Source organism: Malurus melanocephalus, unplaced genomic scaffold (genome assembly GCF_030028575.1).
Source record: "Malurus melanocephalus ecotype Western Australia unplaced genomic scaffold, MMel_1.1 scaffold_36, whole genome shotgun sequence".
Lineage (NCBI taxonomy): Eukaryota > Metazoa > Chordata > Aves > Passeriformes > Maluridae > Malurus > Malurus melanocephalus.
Window position 1 is genome coordinate 963,205 of NW_026623268.1, and position 21,724 is coordinate 984,928.

General features: G+C 41.1%; 1 protein-coding gene across 1 annotated transcript; it reads left to right on the forward strand.

Moving 5' to 3' along the window:
- Nucleotides 1-1,785: 1,785 nt before the first annotated feature.
- ZBTB11 (zinc finger and BTB domain containing 11) lies at nt 1,786-19,982 on the forward strand. Its single transcript, XM_057364141.1, has 11 exons — nt 1,786-2,307; nt 5,334-5,569; nt 6,205-6,436; nt 7,584-8,386; nt 9,507-9,686; nt 10,181-10,417; nt 10,825-10,969; nt 12,021-12,138; nt 14,697-14,855; nt 15,319-15,494; nt 16,781-19,982. Exons 1-11 carry the CDS (start codon nt 1,998-2,000, stop codon nt 17,311-17,313), a joined length of 3,129 nt encoding a protein of 1,042 aa, XP_057220124.1. The 5' UTR covers nt 1,786-1,997; the 3' UTR covers nt 17,314-19,982.
- The last annotated feature ends 1,742 nt before the right edge of the window (nt 19,983-21,724 follow it).

Here is a 21,724-nt window from a genome sequence, read left to right on the forward strand (position 1 = left end):
AAAAAGGCAGCTGTGTTCTTATGCTTCCTGCAGTCCTTTGGGGCTTCAGAAACACCATGGCTGCAACAGGCACTGTGGGTTATGTTGTGTACTTTGRGTTATACTTCGTTTGGGCTTCAATGAAATAGATATGAATCTGGATGAAGGCTGCAACCCATCTGAAAAAGATTTGGCTTGATAATATTGATGGAATTTGCACTGTGATCTTCCAAACAATTCTACTTTTTGCTGTTAGAAAAAGAGTGCTACCCATGTTCAAAATGAAATTGAAGGTTTTTTAACTGGTTAACAGACTTGGAAGTGAAGGAGCCAGAAACTGGAAGGGGAATGAGAGGTAGAAAAAATGCCTGTAGTTAGCAAGGAAAGGAATATTTAATTATTTAAAACTGAAGGCTGAAAACGCCACTGAAAATTACCTGTGCTAGTTGTGATTATATAAATCCTGCTCACGTCAGTGTCTTGTAGAAAGCACCCGGTACCCTGAATGTGTCTTTGAGACTGTTTTCAGCTAAGAAGCTGACAAAATGAGCTTCTGCCATCTGCTTGAAATACCATTAATSATATATATAGAAATTGATTGTCAGATATGAGTAATTAATAAGTTAGTATTTGTTAATGCTTTGCAGGCTTTGGCTGCCTGGTGTCATTGCAGTGGTGCACAGAAGTGTTTCACAACTGCTCTTCCTTGATGTTTATTCCTGGATTCTGACTGCTCTGATGAAAAGGAGTAAAGAATAACAGCCCATCAGGTTACTCCTCTCACAAGCTATACATGCAATGAGTCAGGCTGTTCAGAGCAGGGCCTTTAACAGMACATTATTCAATTCAAACATCATGTAACAGAATGAACTAGCATCGAAATGAATATAAATCCTTATATTTACCTAATACAATGTAATTGAGCTATCAAGTATTTATCATAAGAAATGAAGTACCTAAATTTGTTACAGACCCACAAAATAATTCAGGCTAAAAAGGATCTCCAGAGGGCATCTAGTCCAATGCCTTCTTCAAAGCATGTTTATTTACATCAGGTTGCTTAGTATCCAGCTGAGTTTTGAATGCAACTCCCAAGGACAACTGGCAACTGCCCTCCAACRTAGGGCAACCTGTTCCGCTATTTGACCACCGCCATTGTTAGAGAAAATAAGTACCAAAAAAACCCCTAAATACAGAACCCCTTTTCTATATGAACAGCGCCAGTGGCCATTGTCGCTGCAGCCGGTCGGGATCTCTGTGTGGATCATTGCTGCAGGTGCAATGCCGGTACCGAGCACCAGCACAGGGTCACTGCTGCTGCYTTTGCCTGGGCGCGACACTCCGCGGCTCCTGCCTCTCATGGCTCTGCTGCACGTGTAAAACCCAGCGCAGAACTCGGACATCTAAAGGATTTTCCTTCTTGCCTCTTACAAATAAACCAGCGCGCACTGAGCGCTCCAAGGCGCGGCTGCGGCACCGCCCCACCCGCGCTGGTGCTGCTCCCGGTCGGCACGAATGACACTGCTAATCTGCTCACAGCGCTTGTCCCCGAGGCAGTTGTGGAGCAGAAGCCGCTCGTTTCGGAGCAAGGGCTGCACAGGGATTTGCTCGGCACCGTCACCGGCTCCCGCCGCCATGCCCGCAAACCCCGCCGCAGGCTCTGCCCGGCTCCAACATGGCCGCTCCGTCCTTCCGCCCGGGCTCTGCTCTGCCCGGTTCCAAGATGGCGGACCCGTTCCCCCTGGTGCAGCCGCCCCTTCCCGGCCCCTCCTGCGCGCGCGCGGCACCAACGACACTTCCGCTTGTGCAGCAGCCATTTTGTCTTTCCGCCGCCGCTGCTGCCCGCGCTTCTTCCTCCCTCCTGCCGCCGCGGGCCGCGACACTCCAGTTCCCCCCCGGGCGCGGCTCCCGCCGGGCCGGGGCCGATCCCGACCCCCCTTCCCTTATCTCGGGAGGCTCCTCCGCAGCCCCCGCACGGCTCYGGGGGAGCGGGGGCGGCTCCCGTGCCTCGCCGCGCCATGTCCAGCGAGGAGAGCTACCTGGCCATCCTGCGGTACCTGACGAACGAGCGGGAGCCGTACGCGCCGGGCACTGAGGGCAACGCCAAGCGGAAGATCCGCAAGGCCGCCGCCTGCTACGTGGTGCGCGGGGGCACGCTGTACTACCAGCGGCGGCAGCGCGACCAGCAGCGCTTCGCCGAGCTGGAGGTGGTGCTGCAGGCCGAGCGCCGCGCCCGCCTCATCCGCGCCGCGCACCTGGCGCCCGACGGCGCGCACCGCACCCGCCTGCAGACCTGGCAGGGGCTCTCGCAGAAATACTGGTGGAGAGGTGAGCAGCGGGGACACTGGGGAATGCAGTCCTGCGGCGCTGGGTCACCGAGACACAGAGTCACAGACCGGGCGAGGTTGGAAGGGATTGCATGGGTTATCTGGTTCGGTCACCCCGCTCAAGCAGGGCTATCCCAGAGCACATGGTACAGGATTGCATCCTGACGGGTATTGAATATCTCCAGTGAGGGAAACTCCACAACCTGTCTGAGCAACTTGTTCCAGTGCACTGTTACCTTTACAATTCTCAGTCACATTCACAGGGAACTTTCTGTGCATCAGTTTCTGGCCCTTGTCCCATTGCTTGGCACCACCAGGAAGAGCCTGGCGCCATCCTCCTGACACTCTCTGCTTGGATATATATATATATATATATATATATATATATATACACATACTAGTGCGGTCCCTTCTCAGCTCATTTGTCTCAAGACTGATGAGGCTCAGCTTTTTCTCGTAAAAGAGATGATTCAGTCTCTTAATTATCCTTGTTGCTCTCCGCTGGACCTGCCGCAGGAGCTCCCTGCCTCTCTTGCACTGAAGGAATGTCCGTGTGCCATTCCCGGTGGGACCAGGAGGGGACTGTCACTTGCTGAGTGACCACCAGTGCCTGTAAACGCCACCTCGAGGCACATGGGCAGTGACATTGTGTCACAGGCCGAGAGGCAGGGCTCACTCTGTACAGTATACCTTGGTCAGCAAATTGTGCCGGGCTTCTTATCCAGTAGTGGTACCTTGAATATATGGAAACACGGAGCACGGCCATCCCCTCCAATCTTGCACTCAGCCTGCTTAAGGCAGTGCCATGTTGACCTGTGCCCTTGTATAGGGTGATAATCCATTCCACGTGACCCGGGTTAGCTTTAGACCTCATCCATGCATGGTAAGTACTGCAGCTGCTGGTGGTGGTTGGCAGCCCTGGCATTCATTGTTATATTTGTCTCTTTCTTGCAATGAGAAGCTGAAAAGACCGGACTCATTCTCAGCTGGGTCCTGGGTGATAGCACAGTTGTTACAAATGATCAYGCATGAACAGCAGTAATTCCCATGTGGGAACTGCTTTTGGCTGAGGCAGTGATTTAATCTTGTTCCCTTTGGATTTGGTGTTCTACTTTCAGTCCTAGGTATCCATTAAATACTCTACTTTTCACTTGGCATGGGCCCAGTGTGTGTATGTATTGCTTCCTTTGTTTTACTTTCTTCCATCCATCAGCGAGTCTGTCATTTCAGCTTTAGTTTTCCCTATCTTCAGCTGGAGGGGTTTTGCTCTAGGTGCAGCCCATCCCTCCAGTCCAGATCTCATTGACTTGGAGATCCTTCCATGTGAAAAAAGGATTTGGTATCTCAGAGCTGATATATCCATTCGGGATGGTGGTTTCCTTGCCTGTATCTGCATTCTGATTGTCTGCCCAACATTGGACTGTTCTGGCATCTACTCTCATCCAATGCTGGAAACTTCTTCCCTGGGCCTCACTGTAGCTTCTGTTTGCCAGGAGAGGGTATTCTGTATTCTTTTGATCTTACTGGTCACCTTTATTTACATACTCTATATTCTGTTATTTTTCTTGCACTGAGAATACTAAAATTAATTCCATGCTTTCAGTCCAGCTATGATGTTTCTTGCCTGTGACTCCTTTAAAACAGTGTTTTCCCTGCCATTGCAGTATTCTTTGGCTACTAGTGGACAGCAGCTTTGGCCCAGGTGTCATCCTGAGATGGGCATCAGCCTGGTGTGTGTCTGTTCTGTTACTGGGAGGCAGTGGCCTGGAGTATGGCCCAGGACGAGGTTAGAAATGTGATCTCAAGGCCAGAGACCTTCTGTCCTGCCTAGCTCTGATGGCAGATGAAATTTAAAGAAATTACAAGTTTGAAATCCGCATGAATGTCTTGGGTTGGAATGTCTTTAAGTTGCCTTAAGTCTGTGTCCTCCTGATCCTTAGAGATACATAGGTAATGACAAGGTGTGAGCAAGCAAGTCTAAGACGGTGTCAGCAAAGCTTTTGAGCTGTGCTGGATTTTGAACTATAGAGGTCCAGGTGCTGTGTGTGCTGTTACATTGTCCTAGTGAAGAAAATGAACTTGGATTGAAAGCCATGCAAGGAAAATGCTTTGGTATCTAGAAGAGGACCCTGGGCTTAGGATTTGTTGAGTATCTAAAATTATTTATAGAATCAGRGAATCACAKAATGTGCTGAATTAGAAGGGACCCACAAAGATCATCAAGTCCAACTCCTGGCCCTGCACAGGATCATCCCCAGGAGTCRCCCCCGGTGCCTGAGAGCGCTGTCCAAAGGCTTCTTGAGCTCTGTCAGGTTTGGTGCTGTGACTGCTTTCCTGGGGAGCCTGTTCCAGTGCCCAGCCAACTTCTGGGGGAAGAACCATTCCCTGATAYCCAAACCAAACCTCCCCTGAKAAATTTGGGSCAGTTCCTTCCGTCCTRTATWTGTATTTGGTTCCACTAGTTAAAGTACTGGTGGGAAATTGATTTATTTAAATTCCAGAGTCATAAGCAAGTGATTTAAATCMGTGTTAATAATATATATCAGTGTCATTGCATATAACACAGTTGATCTCAATTTTGCAAAAGCCCTTAAGTGAGCCTTCCAATTTTCATCCTCTTCAGTAAGAACAAGCCATTTGTTTGGGCTAAATATGGGATTATGTTACAGTTTTCATTTTTTTGGGATTATTAGGTTAAATGTCTAAAAACCAATATTTTTTGCAGCTTTTTAAGTCTTTCTTAGGAGGGTTTGCTTGATGTAGTGACATTCTAAATGTTCTGTCTCAAACTGACACTAGTTACATACAGTATCATGCAATGGTGTGAAAGATTCAGAACTGGTAATGATGAGTCAGAGAGGGAAAGTGTAGGTGACTGACTTCATTTTTCTTGGTTAGTATGTAATATTTTTGATTATTAATCATCAATGCTTTGCTAATCACCTACAGACTTGGTTATGTATATAAGGTAAGTTGACTTAAGATAGAAGATTAGAAGCCTAATCAAGCTCCATTCATTTTTCTTAGGTATTCTTAAGCAGGTTAAAGATTACATTAAAGAATGCAGCAAATGCCAGGAAAAGCTAGATCGCTCTAGATCTCTCTCAGATCCTTCTGATATGCTGGAGGAACTAGGACTGGATGCAAAATCTCAYGAAGACAGTAATGAAACAGATGATGAATTGAGTAACACAGCATCAATCCCAGCTGCATCCCCAAAGTCTGTGAAGAAGAAGCCAATAGCAAAGCACGARCTTGTATTTGTAAGTGCCATTGTTTACCTCTGAATGGATTTGCATTCTTAGTCATATACTTATTTTCCATTGTTGTGATAATCTTGTAATGATAGGACAATATAAATTTTGCCAAAGATATTGAATATGTGGAAATGGGTTACTGGTATAGATGTAATGAAATTAATTATAGTACATCATTGCTGGGAAATAAAATCACCCTACATATTATGCATACAGAATCTAAGATAAAATGAATGGCAAAATTGCCAGTAGTAAAACATCACATACAAGATTGTTATGGGCTCTATATCTGTTCCTTAATAAATGATACTATATTGATATATAAAATTGATGTTCATAACTGTAGTCTCACATGCATGTAAAGACACCTGAATCTAGAAACTGTTTTAGACTGTAGCATAGAAAAATACAGTCAAAGAACTGTTTGAATGGGTCTTCCCATTTTTCCAGTTGTCAGTTTTAACTGTGTTTGGAGGGAGGGTGAAACTTCAAGAARTGGATAGTAAAGTTAAGCTCTATATTCTACAGGCTTGAACTGATTGTATGGGTGCAGAAAATAATAATTTTTTGTGTTTCAATATGAATGCTTAAAAAGGCACAATCTAAAAGTAATGAAGTTCTTATAATGTTGTTTATGACAGGTTGACAGTAAGGGCCTTGTGAAGCAGTCATCTTCCAAACATTGTCTGTCAGTCTTAAACCAACTGAATCAGCAGAGGCTTTCCAATCAGTTCTGTGATGTGACTTTGCTGATTGAAGGAGAGGAATACAAAGCTCACAAATCTGTCTTGGCAGCCAACAGCGAGTACTTCCGAGAGCTCTTCATTGAAAAGGGAGCTGTCTCTAGTCATGAAGCTGTAGTGGATCTGTCAGGTGAATTGCTATGGGTTTTAAATTTAGAAATCATAATGTCCTAAGTAAGGTGTACAGYATTTAATTCAATCTTTTTTTGATTGTTGAAGACAACCAAATTTTTTTTATCTTGCTTTTTTCTCTCTTTTAACATAGAAGTATTTTGTGTGGATCTTAATGCAAAAGTGATCACTCTGATTTTGCCTAATCTGATTTTCCATGGACTGTGGTATTTAATTTTAAAATTTCTGAGAAACTATTGATGGATTTTTACCTTGCTTAGGTGTGTTTCCTCCTTGTATTAGTCAAAAACATTGAAAAGAGAATAAAATYGAATGTCTAAATACATCAAGTAGGGATGTTGACCAACTGCTTGGAGAGATGTTTAGTTTAACAAATGGTAAATTGTTTCTTAGTTCTGTGAAGCAGAATTACACGTTTGCTTGTTTCTCAGACCTGATGCATTAAAGATAGGAGACAATTCTAAAAGAAATGTTCTTAAAATAGCTTTGTAGTGATGAAGAATACTGTACAGAACATATGCCTTCTGCAATGCTTTCTCATTTATTAACTGTCTTTCTGTGCATGAACAGTAGACATGCATGAAGAATAAATTTCTATTAGGTTGGTCCAGAAGGTTTTCCAGATTAAATACTTGATTTATGATTTATGCAACTGTGGAAAATTATACCAAATTCTTATGTTTAGGCATTGCGATCTGTATATCCCTATCTTTATTGTTTTCAAAAGCTACTTTACTGTCTTATTTTYTTGCCACATCACTTGTTGCTTAAGACCTGAGTACTTCCTGAATATAGCCAGACTTCAGTTATATTAATCTGTTCCAAAGATTAATTATGTGGCTCTCCCAGCATCTTGAAACATTCCTCACARAATTTTATTGTGAAACTATCTAAGTTCTCCTTATTTCTTGGAAAAGTGGTCTGAGCTTGCTTACACATAGAAACTACATGAGGAGGAAGCTTTAGTGTAAATGACAATTACTTGAGTCTCAGCAATGGGGCTTCAGTGTTATTTCCAAGTGTGTTTTGCTCTAAATTTCAGACTTAAATGTATCAAAAGTGAACTGTTGTATTCATCATGKGATATTTTGGTGTAATTCTAGGTTGTCAGTGTTTGCTCTAATAYCTTGTTTTATTCCTGGTAGGTTTCTGCAAGTCCAGTTTCCTGCCTTTAYTGGAATTTGCTTACACTTCAGAATTAACATTTGACTTCTGTAGTATGGCAGAAGTGGCCATGCTCGCCCGGCATCTCTTCATGTCAGAGGTCCTTGAAATCTGTGAGAATGTGCACAAACAGATGGAAGAGAAACAAATTACAGTGTACCAAAAGGGAGATATTCAGACAGTAGAGTCAACACAAAACTTAGCAGAGCAGGCTGAAGTTGAGATGCAGCCTGTGGATGGTGTTGGCCAACCTAAGCTCACAGTCTGTGAAATACCTGTAGCTGTGAATGGAGCTCCTTCCTCTGCTGGGACAGAAGAGGCAGCAGCAGCCCAGCCTGACCAGCACCCAGAGTCTCTGGAAGCCACTTCAGGTGATCCTTCCAAGCCTGTGGAACAGTGTGAAACAACTGAAAATTACATCAAGATTGAGCTGGTGGGGAGCATTTCACACAGCCTGTGCAACAGACRCAGCACTGAGCCATTGGCTGTGGAAGCCGTGGACACACAAAGGGAAACTGAGACAGTTCAAAATGAAAATGAGACTGCACGTATGGACACTGCTTCAGAAGACTCCTCAGAGACACTCAAACAGACAATTAATGAAAGTAATGACCAGAGCAACTCGGTTTCACAGCCAGAAAGCCTCACCTCCAGCCAGGATGATACTTACAAAAGCAAGCTTCGCCAGCGTTCTGTCAGTGAAGGGGGATACATCAGACTGCATAAAGGAATTGAAAAAAAACTGCAGAATAGAAAGACAAACCCTAAATCTGCAGTACAGCAGGTATTTCATCTGTCATTAGGTGATCAAAGTAACTTGTAAGTTGTAACAGTTGAGTAAAGAAAACCCCAAAAACGTTGACTTGGCATCAGTATTCCTCACATATTGAAGGTCTTTAGACTGCTCAGTGACCACAGCCTAGCTTGAGTATCTTATCACAGCTTCTTATGGGTGGACAGAAGTTGAGGTGTCTCCCCAAAATTTTTAATGATCTGTTAATTTAATTCTTAGCTAGCTCATGTGTATGTCAGTCATAAACCCATATATTAATCTATTAGGGAAGTAAGATCCTACTTTTGTTCAGACTTGAAAACAGCACTGGGAGTGAAAAATTTGACATCCTATGTGGATCTTAAGATGTAGTCAGTCACGAGACACCATAACGAAGTCCCGCTACCTTCAGATTGGCGTCAGTTAAGAGAAAGGTTCAAAGAGCACTGATGTTAGAAACAGAAAGTTTKCTCAGTGTTGAGTTTCAGCTCGGTTTTCAGAGTCATGGAAGGATTGGCATGTTTTCAAAAACTGCTAGATACCTCACTGTTGGGAGAACAGGATGAAGAAATGGGAATGCTTGTACTTGTTTCCCTTACCTTATTCTCAGAAATCCGAAGTGGAGACACCTGGTACAGGACATTTCAACCTGATTGTTTAAAATTTCACTTTCAAAGAATTTGGCATAAAGTTTCTACAAAGGAAGGTGCCAGGTCCAGGTAGCACTGCCCATACTGCCTGACAAAAAACCATTAGTGCCTGACATAATCTCTAGGAAAGCTGGAATGCTCTTAACTTGATGGAAATTGTGTGATTCTTCTGTAACTATTCCTTAGTTCTGACTTAGGCAGTTATTCGGGCTGAAGAATTTGTTGTCCCTGAACTTGTAAGTCACTGTGTGACCTTCATCATAATCAGTTTATGGTTTTAAAACAAGACTGATTTTTCACTCACAGTGTTATCTGTAGTTTTGTAATGAACTGAAACAAGGTAACTTTCCAGCAGCTAAGTCAGGTGAGCAGAAGAAGTATTACAGTAACATACAAACATCAGCTTTTAATGCAAACTTTCAGATGAGGTATGAAATACAGTGCAGTAAAATTSATTACAGGGTTCTGTTTTTCCAATTTAGGTTGCCATGAAGCTGGTACAAAGAGGGAARAAAATGAAACAGCCCAAAAGAGAGACCACGGAAAATAATGAAGTGGAAGCTCAACACAAATGCAGTGAGTGTGGAATGGTGTTCCAGCGGCGCTATGCACTTATAATGCACACACTGAAACATGAACGATCTAAAGAATATAAATGCCCTGTAAGTTGAGTGGTTGGTTGGGGTTTTTTTGGCTGTAAACCTTCCTCTTTATGAAAATTAATTSATWAWTWKMWTWRKWAWTWWTTTTTYYTKSCWTTTTTKGYACATATATTTATTTTCMTTACKGATTTCAGAKKTGGATWCAGTCTTYATCTGRATGGGGTGAGGTAGAATGAGGTGCMRCCATTTGGCCTGACATTACAGTGTGACTTGGTGCTCAGGGCAGTGATTGCATGGGATTTGCTTTTAGCCCTACYAGTAAATTTGTGTTTAGATGAGATTGGAAGTTGTCTCACTGGGAAGTGATCTTTGATTCTGTCACTAGCCATAAAATAAAACCTTACAACTATTAATTAATCTGAGGCAAAATGGCTGTTGAAGCCAGGTTATAGATTTAACCAATCGTATTACTGTATTTATATGCTTTTTTTTTCCTAAAAAAAATAATTCTGAGTGTTACATGCAAAGTAAAGTTGTAATATTTTCCTTCCCAGTTGTGTAAGAAAGAATTYCAGTACGGTGCCTCCCTGCGAGCCCATCTTGTGCGGCACATGCGGAAGACAGAACCCACCTCTGTAGCTCCTGGTGCTGAGGGGACAGGAGTGTCCTCAGTGAAAGGGAGAACCAAAAGRGAATTCGTGTGTGACATATGTGGGAGAACTCTGCCTAAGCTTTATTCTCTCAGAATACATATGCTTAAACATACAGGTGTCAAACCCCATGCATGCAAGGTAAAGTCCTTTTGCTCTCTAATCAGATTAGTAATGTTCTCTGTTGCTGCTCTAATTATTCTCTATTATGTTTTGGTATTGATGTTCTGATGCTCTGCCCTAAAATTTATGTTAATCTTGGTCACTTCAGAATAGGGAAAACTGCAACTTTCATGATGAAATCACTTGCACTCCAAGAGTGAAAAACTAGAATGAATTTGAGTTGTGCAAGTTTATGTTCTTGTGTCTAGAAGAATGTCTTCCCTCCAATACTATTTTTTTAATAGACCAGTTCTGTCACTGGTGCAAAATCACAGGTTTAGCCATCCTAGTTCCCAAGAAATRCAGGTTTTGTTCTGTTTGAAATTAAACACCTATAACATAATGAGTTTTATTTGTCCTATTCCACCACATATGGATTTTTTTAGGTTTGTGGAAAGACCTTTACGTATAAGCATGGATTAAARATGCACTTAGCTCTCCATGAAGTACAGAAACAGTTCAAGTGTGACTTGTGTGAAAAGTCTTTTGTCACAAAAAGAAGCCTTCAGGAGCACATGAGCATCCATACAGGTAAGTGAAGAGAAAGGGAATSCTTTTCTTTTGCCTGGCTGTTGTATGCTGCTGAACTTTAACATTGTTCTTTAGTGTCAGAGAAGCAATTAAAAAATAAGTGGTAGTTTCTTCTTCTGGTCAGGCAGCTGAGACAGARGTAGTCATTCTCTAGGGCTGTTTTACCTTAGTTTAATGTTATTATGCAAATGTTCAGAGCAGGGAATTGTGGTTGGTCTGTTCTTGTGGCTTTATGTACGTATTTAACGCCTGTATCATGTCAATTAAACAAAAAATAGGTAATGGGCTGGGATCTTCTAGAGCACTTACACTTCCAGCCTGTCCATTTAGAGGAAAACATGGTATGTTAAATCTCTCAGAATCTCCATATACATTCTACAAGATTTCTTGTAGGAATGCTGCCTTTTATAAGGCCCAGTGTCTTGAAAGACCTTAATATGTGAAAGATAACAATATAATAATTTATTACAAGCAGAGTTTAAAAATTGTAATGGATAAAAGTTGTYTGTGTTTCATGTTATCTGGGTGGGCAGAATCAAGAGAGATAGATAYTTCAGTTAGGACAATTTCTTCCTGAATTTAAGGAATTTATATTTGTAGTCATCATTTCTACATCGATGAATTGGAGCAGAAACTTATTTTAAGGTGTTTTTCTACAAGTGCAAGATATAAGCAATGATCCATAAGCAATGCTGTGTTGCTGAAGAAGTTGCATATTACAATAGCACAGGCAGTTGTGGGGTTTTTTCTACACAAGAGGGCAGTGTTTTAGGCTGCTCACTTTTCATTATTAATTTGTAGCTGCAGTACCTGTGTTTAAAAGCATGAAATAAAGTAGCTTAGAGTTGCTACTTCCCCCTTTGTGTATTTTTACCTGAGCACATACAAAATACACTTAAAAATTCCACCATTCTAATTAAAGCAACTTTCCTCTGTCATACTGCTTTGATTACTTAAGATCAATTATATATTAATTAAAAACTTACCTCACAAAGTGCTCCAGAGAAATAGAGGCCTGGCTTGGTAACATACTTTGTTTTGTTTTTGTCAGGAGAATCCAAGTATCTTTGCTCCATCTGCGGAAAATCTTTCCACAGGGCATCAGGACTCAGTAAACACATCAAGAARCATCAGCCAAAGCCTGAAGTTCGTGGATATCAGTGCACTCAGTAAGTCAGGTGATGGGTGGTTTTGATGGGCTTCTGCTCTTAGGATTAGTGATCCTAGTAATTTTCAATATTTAAAGCAGCTTCYTGTTGTAGTGTAAAACTTTTCCACTGGCCTGGGATAAGACTTGTTAAACATGAGAATAAAATGCATTTTTTGTAAATACATGTGCTGGAGAGCAAAAGTTTGGTTTTAAACTGTTACTTAGCTCTAATTTCATACAGCTGTTCTCTAACACGTGCTTGCACTCAGTGACTMTGTGGGTTTGCAGCTTTTTTGTAGGACAGATAAGATAAGGTTTTCAGAGGCCAAGGACCTTCAGCCCAGTTTTGCCCTGTTTTAGTGCAATACCTGATTTCAGTTTGATTTGAAGATGTCCTGTACAGTCTGCAATATCCTGAACATGTGTGCAGTTCAGTACACTCTGGGTTTAGCAAACAGCTGTGCAGGAGCATTGCAAACTTGAGACTGACTGCTGCAATTGTCTTGATTATAAAATATATATGACCACTTGAATATTCCAATATTTTATTACTAATAGTATTTATTTTTATTACTAATAGCATTTATTATTATTTAAATAATAGCATTGTGGACTTCAGTTAAGCAGAAGCTATAACTGGAAAGTGTGTTCTTAGGGCATTAGCAAAGCATGAAGCAGTCTGTAAAGAACCTTTCAAGAGACCTGCAGAAGGACAAATAATGTTTAATTTTGGAGCTCAAAATGAGGTCACTTGGAAGCTCTGTCAGGTGTTAAGAGGAGTTGTACAATTTATGTGACTGCCTTTAACAGCTCAAGGTTCTAAAGAAAGCAGTAATCTTTAAGAATTGTTCAAATGCTGCTGTGTGCCAGCAAAAATAATRCTTTCTATATTATGAAAATTTAATTCTTTCAGCAATGTTTTTATTTAGTGATTTTTAATTCTAAAATTATTAATTTTAGAAATACAAAGAACAGAGCTAATAGGGTGCACAGACACTTTCATGAAATGTACTAGGGAAGGCAGTTTTGGATTTGAAGGTGAAATATATCTGGAAAATAWWTTTTTTTTTATTTGAGGAAGTAGAGCCATGTATGCAAGAGATCACCTTGACAGAGAAGATATTTTCATTCCCTAGCTCCTTCAAAAACAGACACAGTACTTGMTGCTTCTATAGCGAAAATCTCTTCTAAGGATAAAAATCATGTTGTCACKAATAGTTTAGAGAGCTTCACTAGGCAATAACCAGACTTCAGTTTTTTCATTTTGGTGGCTTGGAATGGAAACCTCCCTGTCAGGCTTCASTTTGAACTTCTGGCCCATTTGAGCAAAGCTGAACATGAATTATTTTCCTATAGTGTTCATGGAAGTTTCCCAGTGAAGTATATGTTTGATTAAATTGCAGTAATGCATGACAGTGTTAGAGGGTGGTGGTTGCTTGAGTTTTTTACTTCTCTGATGGCTTTTCCWAATATACAATCCTTGAGGAGAGAGCACCAAGTGCCAGCCCCATTCAAGCCCCTGAGGGGTCTTTGTGATACTTTTTGATGTGGATGTGCAAAATTGAGGATCCCTGAGAGCCCCATTTGAGCTGGAGTGGTCAGATTTTCCAGCCTAGGAGGAGAAGATTGGGTGGCTCAAGGATTGTTACCTTTTTTTTTTTTTTCTTTTCTCCCTTAAAAACAAAGAAATTTTTTTTTCCTCTCCAGAATGCCCATTTTTCAGGCAATATAATATTGAATCTTTTGTTCTTGTATGGAAGCTTTTTTTATTTTCAGACTCTACTGGATGTTGTGAATTATGAAATCCCTTCATTCCAGTGGCTGATCATCTGTAGAAGTTGAATCCTCCACCTTTGCTTGCTGGCATTGCTCTGCCTCTGTCCTTTCTTGAGTCATACAGCAGTATGTTGTTACATGAGGAAGAGAGAGAGAGATGAGCAGCAGAATTTCTTTCAAAGGGAAAAATCATATTTTTGACTAGACCAAACTCTATAGTTTTCATACCARGAGGAGCTGTATAGTCAGTCATACATGGCAAAGTATAAGTGAATGAAAACCATAAGTTTTCCTGGGTTTAGATGTGTACAAGCAGCTAGCTAAAGAATGAGTGTCACTACTTTCAGATGCTTTCTTGCAGGATTATGATTTTTTTTTCCTTTCTAAAAAAAACCCCTACATTTGAGCATTAAAAACAACAGATTTCAGTTATCTTTGTGTCAGTCCTTTTTGGTTAAGGGAAGAGGCAGCTGTTACTGTCTTCATATGTTCATATGGTACAATAAAAATTTCTGATCTCCCCCAGATGGTTTGCCTTTCATTGTTCTCTAAAATATGACAAATAATGTAGTTACTCATAACAGACAAAAGTGTTTCAGTGGTCCTCAAGTTTTATTCCAGGCTTTCAAATAAGCTGCCGCTCTTTTTAATTTTTCTTTAGAATAGGATTGTGCTTTAAATAAATAGTGATGATGTAATAGGTGTTCTTTAATGGCAACAGAAGACTTTAAAAAGAGGGTTCCAGTGCCCTCAAAATCAGTGCCTTTCTTGTATAGGATGCTAAAACATTCACTGTTACAGGTGTGACAAGAGTTTCTATGAAGCTCGGGATCTTCGGCAGCATATGAATAAACATTTAGGTGTGAAGCCATTTCAGTGTCAGTTCTGTGGAAAGTGTTACAGCTGGAAAAAAGACTGGTATTCTCATGTAAAATCACATTCTGTCACAGACCCTTACAGGTAAGAGGAAATTAATTTAACAGCTGAAATGTACTAATCAAAGTGAGGTTACAGAGATCCACAGCCAGTCAACAAAGAACTGCATAGTCCACCTTAAAAGTACCAGTGGATTGATGGGGTCTTGACTACTTGAGAATGGGTGGGTGACTTTAAATAATGTGGGTTAGCTGCTAACCTGGGATATAGTCCCAGAACTAAGACATATGAAGTCAGAGGATAAATATAATCAGTGAAGTTAAAAATGTATGTGATTTCATTTCTCTAGAAGGTTAAGTGGAAGCTTGTGGCTGTGGATGATAGAAAACATAGTTCAGTCCAACAGTTACTTCTAATTATGGAAAGACTTCCATATAAGACAGTATTCCCATTAAACTTTGCTTACTCTAATTAAAGTGCGTTTTGGTTTAAAAAACATAAGCGTACAATAATGGTTTTAATAGATTTCTCACTTAACACATTTTAGGTGTAATGTATGTGGAAAAGAATTTTATGAGAAAGCTTTGTACAGAAGACAYGTAAAGAAAGCCACACATGGTAAAAAAGGAAGAGCAAAACAGAATCTGGAACGAGTTTGTGAGCATTGTGGAAGAAAATTCACGCAGCTYCGGGAATATAGGAGACACATGAACAATCATGAAGGTAGGTAGAATACAGCTAGTCATGACATCACCCAACCCGTAAAAACACAATAGACAAAACAGTAATTGTTTCTTTGAGTCTGTGTGTGTCCTGTCTGGCACGACCTGGACGAGTTTTTACAGATTCTCCACTTAGTTTCATAYGAGTCCTGGTTTGGTGACTTGCTACCAGTGATTGTCAGAAGTTGCTGTTGGGGTCTTCCCAAAACTCCAGTCACGCACAGGGACTGTGCCAGTTTGTCCTCAGAACCTAAATAGAAGAGGAACTTTTTTAATGAGTGATTAAGAAGGGTAAATCTGGCGAAGAATTTGATGCACTCAAATATTCTCCATTTTTAAAGGTGCACACAGTTAACAAAATAGTCTTCAGACAGGGCAATGATTAACCTAAATTTGGAAAAAAATAAAAACAGGACCAATGTTGGAAATTGATGAACTTCTTGATTTATSACAAGTGATAAACTATATGATGTTTGGGGAAAATACACAAAGTTTTTTTTATCTTTTGTTAAAGAAGTGTGTGCATTTTTACTTCAGATGTAAAGTATGAAATTGATTTTTGAGCATTTGTGTTTTTCAGCTGTGTTGGGAGTCTGTATAGTCTCCTTTCCTGGGGGCAAAACCCACCGTTTTTTGAAGCATATCTTCTTTTAAAGAGCTCTTATGAGTTAATCTGACTGCCATCTAACTATTGATTTTGAGATGTTTTGTTTGTTTCTGAAAACAGAAGGTGTCCTGTGGTAGGTACCTAGCTTAAATCTACAGTAACTGTCACAGAGGAAAAGCCAGTATTTAGATGGTGTTTGCCACCACCCACATGCCCTATTAGACATTACAGACCATAGAACTCAGATGTTATGAGGGAAAATAAGATCATACAAACATCACGTGGTGTATTTGAATATGTGCAGTGTGGAAGAGAAGGGGTAAATTTGTAGGTGTACAGAAGGATTTACAGAAGCAAAGGGTGACTAGAAATRTGGCAAATTGTGTGAAGTGAAACACAGCTTCAGAAAGGCATTGCCAGCAAAAAAAATTACTGGAATTCCATTAAGCATAAGGAAGAAACRCCATTAAAAGGAATCTTGGAAAGTTTTTAGAAGTAAAGTGTTGGTTTGGGAGATAATCTCACCATTGAATGCTAGACAGAAATGGTTAACAGGATCTCTTTCACATGGCAGAAGTCACAGTATTGCTTCTGTCCTTTCATACTGCTGCTCTCCCCATGCTGGCTGATGGATCTTCATGGACTCTGGGTGATATTTACCTTTGTCCCTTTTCGAGCAGGTGTGAAGCCCTTCGAGTGCCTGACGTGTGGCGTGGCCTGGGCGGACGCGCGTTCCCTGAAGCGCCACGTGCGGACGCACACCGGGGAGCGGCCCTACGTGTGCCCCGTGTGCAACGAGGCCTACATCGACGCACGCACCCTGCGGAAACACATGACCAAGTTCCACAGGGACTACATACCCTGCAAAATCATGCTGGAAAAAGATACTCTGCAGTTTCACAACCAGGGGACACAGGTGGAACATGCYATCAGCATTTTAGCGTCAGACATGCAGGAGCAGGAAACCGAGATTAGCTTTGGTGCTGGTGAGGCTGAGACTGTGGTGGTGACAGGAGAGACACTCGAAGCCATCGAAGCGGTTGCAGCTACWGAGGAATGTACATCAGTCTCTACCCTTTCTGATCAAAGCATCATGCAGGTGGTAAATTACGTGTTGGCACAACAGCAAGGACAGAAAGTGGCTGAAGTGACACAGGCCATTGAAACTGTAGAAGTAGAAGTGGCCCACGTAACAACGACAGAGTCAATTTAGTATTTGAGAGAGCAAGAAGGGTAAGGTTCTATTAGCTGTGAGAGTCAACTATTTACCAGGTTATCTGAGGCTTTCAATGATGCCTGCTTTCGAATGGTTAATCCTCAGTACTGAATGTTGTGATGACAGAATACTGCACCAAACATTAGAGGGAAAAAGTTCCAATACTCCAGTGTGGGCCAAGGCTTTGAAAGCTAAGATTTCTATACTGGCTATAACTTTAAAAGGTTAAAATAATGTTTTTGTGTCATTGAGTAAGTATCATAATGTAACTTTGAAAAATCAAAAGGAAAACAACATATGAAAAGACTGCACTGAAAACTAGAAATGCACAGCTTTTGGTAGCTTTTTGTTTGTTTTGATGTGCATTTCAACAAGTTTGTGAGCAAATTACCTGTATTGGATTCTGTCTGTTTACTCCCAAGAAAAGGGAGGTGGTAGTATGCTTTGTGTAGCATGTGCTTTATGTAACATGCAGAAAAACTGAAGCTTTTTCCTCTGGGCRAATGCACCATTGGCAGTTAGTGAATCCCAGTTCTGAAGAACTTACTTAAATTGCAGGTGTATGAGTGGCTGGTCCAAGGTTCAGCAAAATGCTGTAAAGTGTTTGATAGATAATGGGCARAGATCTGCTGAAGTGTGAGGAAGTGGTTCTCCAAGATGGTTGTGAATTAAAGTTGACCAGAGGACTGCCCACCCCAGCGAGACTTCRTTTCAATTGTAAGGGAGGAGCTTACACTGCAGCCTCTGTGCACAGCTMCGTTTAGCTCAGTGATGTTTGTTTGGAAGCTGTTGCCAGCACTGATGTRTGTACCCAAAGCAGGCAGCCCGATGATGGATGCTTCTAATTTTGCTGTACTTTTGATGTAGAAATTGTCAATTGAAAAGGGTCTAATGGTGCACTTCTTTGGGAACTGAGGAAGTACAGCTGGTTACTGACTGATCGTGTCTTGTATAGTATAGGAAGAGGGAGSCCTGCTTATTCCCAAGCAGGACACATGACAATATCAGGGTAGAGAATGATGAAAATTTATTATGGAGTAAAAATCAGATTTGTCTCAAAATTAACAGAATCTCTAGATTTAAGAACTGCTGCTTTAAGAAAAATTCTCCTAGGGCCAATTGATATTGTCGTGTTACACCACATAGTTGGGAAAAATCCTTGCTAGGTGTTTCTGCAAGTAAATGTGAATTACAGCCATGCTCGGCCTAAGTTTCCATGTCCCTGGTTTAATATCACGAACAGGGCACATCTTCATCTGTATAAGGTGTGTATTCCTTCGTGCTGCCTGTTTTTTTAAGCAAGCAGCATGTCTGTCAAGGAAACCGAAAATGCTTTGCATGTGAACAATCAGAGCTGTAGTCTTTAAATTCTTCTCAGTCTATAGGGGTATCATATATTTCCTAACTTGGATAGCAGCAAGATACCCAAGCCGCCAGAAACCTGTAATATTGCAGGGTAAACTTTATAAATAAAGTGATGTGCATATAACTCTGTGCTACCTGTGAAACAGATCCACGGAACAAAATTTAAGTAAATCCTGTGCAAAGTAACCACCTCATTTGAATTAGTATTTCTACTTTTGATCTTCCTCAACTATGTGGATATCTGTCYACTAAGCTACAGAATGGACTGTTCTTTTTATACTTTGCAATTCTGTAGATAAGCAGTTGTTGAAAAATTTTTGAGTTGCTGTCTTGGATACATGTTAATTTGTAGATGCCTATTTCAAAAGTCAGGGTCTTATTTCAGAGACATAATGTAGTTATTTATATATCCTGCAGCCCTTTACAATTGTATTATTTTCTAATTACCAAGTGGAGTAAAACKAAAATGAATATTTAAAAAAATTACTACTAGCTATAACTTGAGTTTTTGTATGGTAAAGAATTTGGAGATAGCCATCCTGCTTAAAATTAAAATACTGCCATTATGATGGAAAAAGATTTAAAAGAGCACTAGGCAAACTTGAAAATTTGCTTCCATGTTTGTATCCTACAAATAATTATGTATTACTAAAGTGAAGAAGTGTTCAAAAAAAAACAGCTGTAAATAGTGTTAGAACATTATTTGTATATTTAGTGTGTTACCTTACAAAAAGAATATTACCAGCACCTTAGTTTAATCTTTGGTGCATTTATTTATTTGCCCAACCTATGGAAGAGAAAGTGAATCTGAATTTCAGAGCCTTTGTATCCACTGTCAAAATGCTTTTACTGACTCAATGATCTGTTTAAAAACAACCACCAACCAACCAAATCACAAAAGGTTRTTTTCTAAACAAGATTCAACCAGGAATGTCAAAGCTGAATGTTGTGGCACCCTTTTCCTAACATGCTGTGCCTTACCTTTTCAGAACAGCGTGTGGTAAGTGGGGAGTGTCACTCTTGGCTTTGCTGTTTCTGTATGTGTGGAGTTGCCTTATGTTTTTCWTTAGACTTCAGCACTTAAGACATTCACTACCACTCTGCAAAAGTCAGACTGCAAATATGCAGTTGGTGTGTGATTTTTTAAAAATAAAGTTCATGAGAAGTGTCCATTCATTAAGTATTCCTGGTGAGTTCCTGTACATAACGAATTCGATTTGTACATTCTGCTTTTTATTTTGTGTTAGATGTATAAAGTTATGGTTATTTCTGTCATCAAATAAACTGAGCTCTGCCATGAATTACTCTTTCAAGGAACTTTTTTTTTTCCAGGGAAAGAACGTGTTGCAGAATTATTTATTCCTCTTCAGGATTTCACTTTCCATTTGCAGACAGATGTCTGGCTTCAATAGTTCTAGTAATGCCTACTTTTTAATTTTTGCTTAGGGTTAAAGAACTATCTTGTATGAGGAAACACACRGCCTTCCTGAATTGTATCAGACCATGGCTGCACAAGTGCACAGTGCAAACGAAACACTGTATATTGAGACTGCAGTTGCTTTGGCTGCAAGTCCTCTGGGTGGGTGAGGCCCCCTGGTACCAGCTATAAAACCATTTTGGTTTGTTTCAGATATTATTTCTCTTGACCTTGGTGTCCACAATACTGCCRCCCCAGAGCAAGCACCAGCCAGCACTTGCATCTTGGCCTCTGCCCTGGGATGAATATTTAAAGCAGGCATTGTGGTGGCAAAGTCCTCCAGTGTCACTGTCCTGGCTGWAGGATGAGCTGTACAGCTGCCTCCAGGTCTGGGAAGGAGCAGTGTCCTGGGCCTTTCCCTTTGCTGTTACAGGAGCTTCAAGGCAGCACCAATGTTGCAGAGAGCCTGATTACTTTTTGTGGTTCATCCTGACTCCTAAGGGAACAGCAGGAGCTTTTTAGCATATTAACTCCTCTGTGAGCCCCTGTAAGTAACCAAGCTAGGCTATAATTAAATAAAAATGGGTGTTTCAAAAGGCTGAGTGCTACAGAAGTAAGGCAGGCTTCTATTGAGTAACTGCTCCTCCGCAGGGACGCAACTACAGATGCACAGCAGCCAAGTGATGCGTGGATAATTTTTACCCCGCTTACTGAAGCAACAACCACATCATTCCTCGCTGTTAAAGGAAGCCCTGTGAACTTTCTACAGCACCAGTGTGTAATGGTAACATGCAGGAGGCAGTCTTACAGCTGCTGCTGGCGYGGTGGAACCCCCAGCATCTCCCAAGCAGCTCTTAACCAAGGTCTATTCTTTGCAGCARAATTCCAGCTGCTGCAGGCAAGAGGCCCCTGGTCAGTCTGCTGTCACCCTCAGGTGCAGGGCTGTTGGGGAGCACAATTACAAGTCTCGTGTGACCTTTAAAGGACYTTGCAGAAAGTAAGCTTTTCTTGCTCCCCTGGGAAAAGTTTTGTTCTTCGAGCAGCATTTCCCCTCATGGGTCAAGTGCCTTGCCTGCCTGACAGCATTGCTGAGTTACTTGGTCCTTTTAAATGTGGAGTAGTCTAAGCTCTTATCATGGCTTTAAATTTTACATGTGAACAGGATAAAGAAGCACCTGAGTAACAAAATTGAAGCACCCCCTTAGGCCCTTGTTTCACAATTACCTGTTCAGTGCCTGCAGCTGCAGAGATGGCAGCTGGYGTGAGTGGGGAGGGCTCCCATGGTTACACTTCTGTCACCCAGGAACTGCTGTGATTCTGTAAGGAGCTACTGAGCATCAGTCAACACTTTATATGCAACTACCATGTTTACAAATTGGGGGAAGCTGGGGGAGAAAAGGAAACATAACTGCATTTTTATTATAATGTGCATTAACTTTAGATTAAGAACTTGTTCTGCCAGAAAAAATCAATATGGCTCACTACTTCAAGTGTCAGTGGAGCTCTTGCTACACACTTTTTGTGTATCTATCTCATCAGGAAGTCCAAACCCAAGAACTAAATGTAAGAACTGAGCTCCAGGCTGAGGTTCTCAAGACCTTGCTCCATGTCAGTGCATCAGGAAGT